Source organism: Theobroma umbraticum, unplaced genomic scaffold, assembly GCF_002168275.2.
Source record: "Theobroma umbraticum cultivar Fairchild unplaced genomic scaffold, ASM216827v3 scaffold_67.0, whole genome shotgun sequence".
Taxonomy (NCBI): domain Eukaryota; kingdom Viridiplantae; phylum Streptophyta; class Magnoliopsida; order Malvales; family Malvaceae; genus Theobroma; species Theobroma umbraticum.
Genome location: NW_018397262.1, coordinates 5224422 through 5224742, shown reverse-complemented (window position 1 = coordinate 5224742; position 321 = coordinate 5224422). Strand labels below are relative to the sequence as shown.

Genomic DNA, 321 nt, shown 5'->3' with positions numbered 1-321 from the left:
AATCTTCAATAGCCGGAGGCTTGTAATGAACCTCAATCCATCGGGAAGCATCTTCAGTTTTGTGCACTCTACAATATCCAAATGGCACAGAGCAGGCATAGCTCCTTCATCCACCTTCCACTCCTCCAAATTCTTAAGCCAACAAAGGAGTAGAGAATCAAGTTTAGGAAAACATTCTGCAGAGCAAACCATTCTCTTTCCACTGAAAGCTTCTTCATCCATTTTGAGAATCCTTAAGTTGGGAAGCTTCCCTAGTGTTGGCATAGGATCTTCCTCAAGCTTGCACCAACACAAGAATATGTAAGCGATATTTGAAGAGAA

General features: G+C 42.1%; 1 protein-coding gene across 1 annotated transcript in view; it reads right to left on the bottom strand.

Annotated features, from left to right (window-relative positions):
- LOC110419726 (disease resistance protein RPP8-like) overlaps positions 1-315 on the bottom strand; it is a 498-nt gene extending 183 nt beyond the window's left edge. Inside the window, exon 1 of the mRNA XM_021432818.2 lies at positions 1-315. This exon is cut by the window's left edge and continues 183 nt beyond it. Within this exon, the coding sequence (XP_021288493.2) occupies positions 1-264 (264 nt within the window). The 5' untranslated portion in view covers positions 265-315.
- Between the last annotated feature and the right edge of the window lie 6 nt (positions 316-321).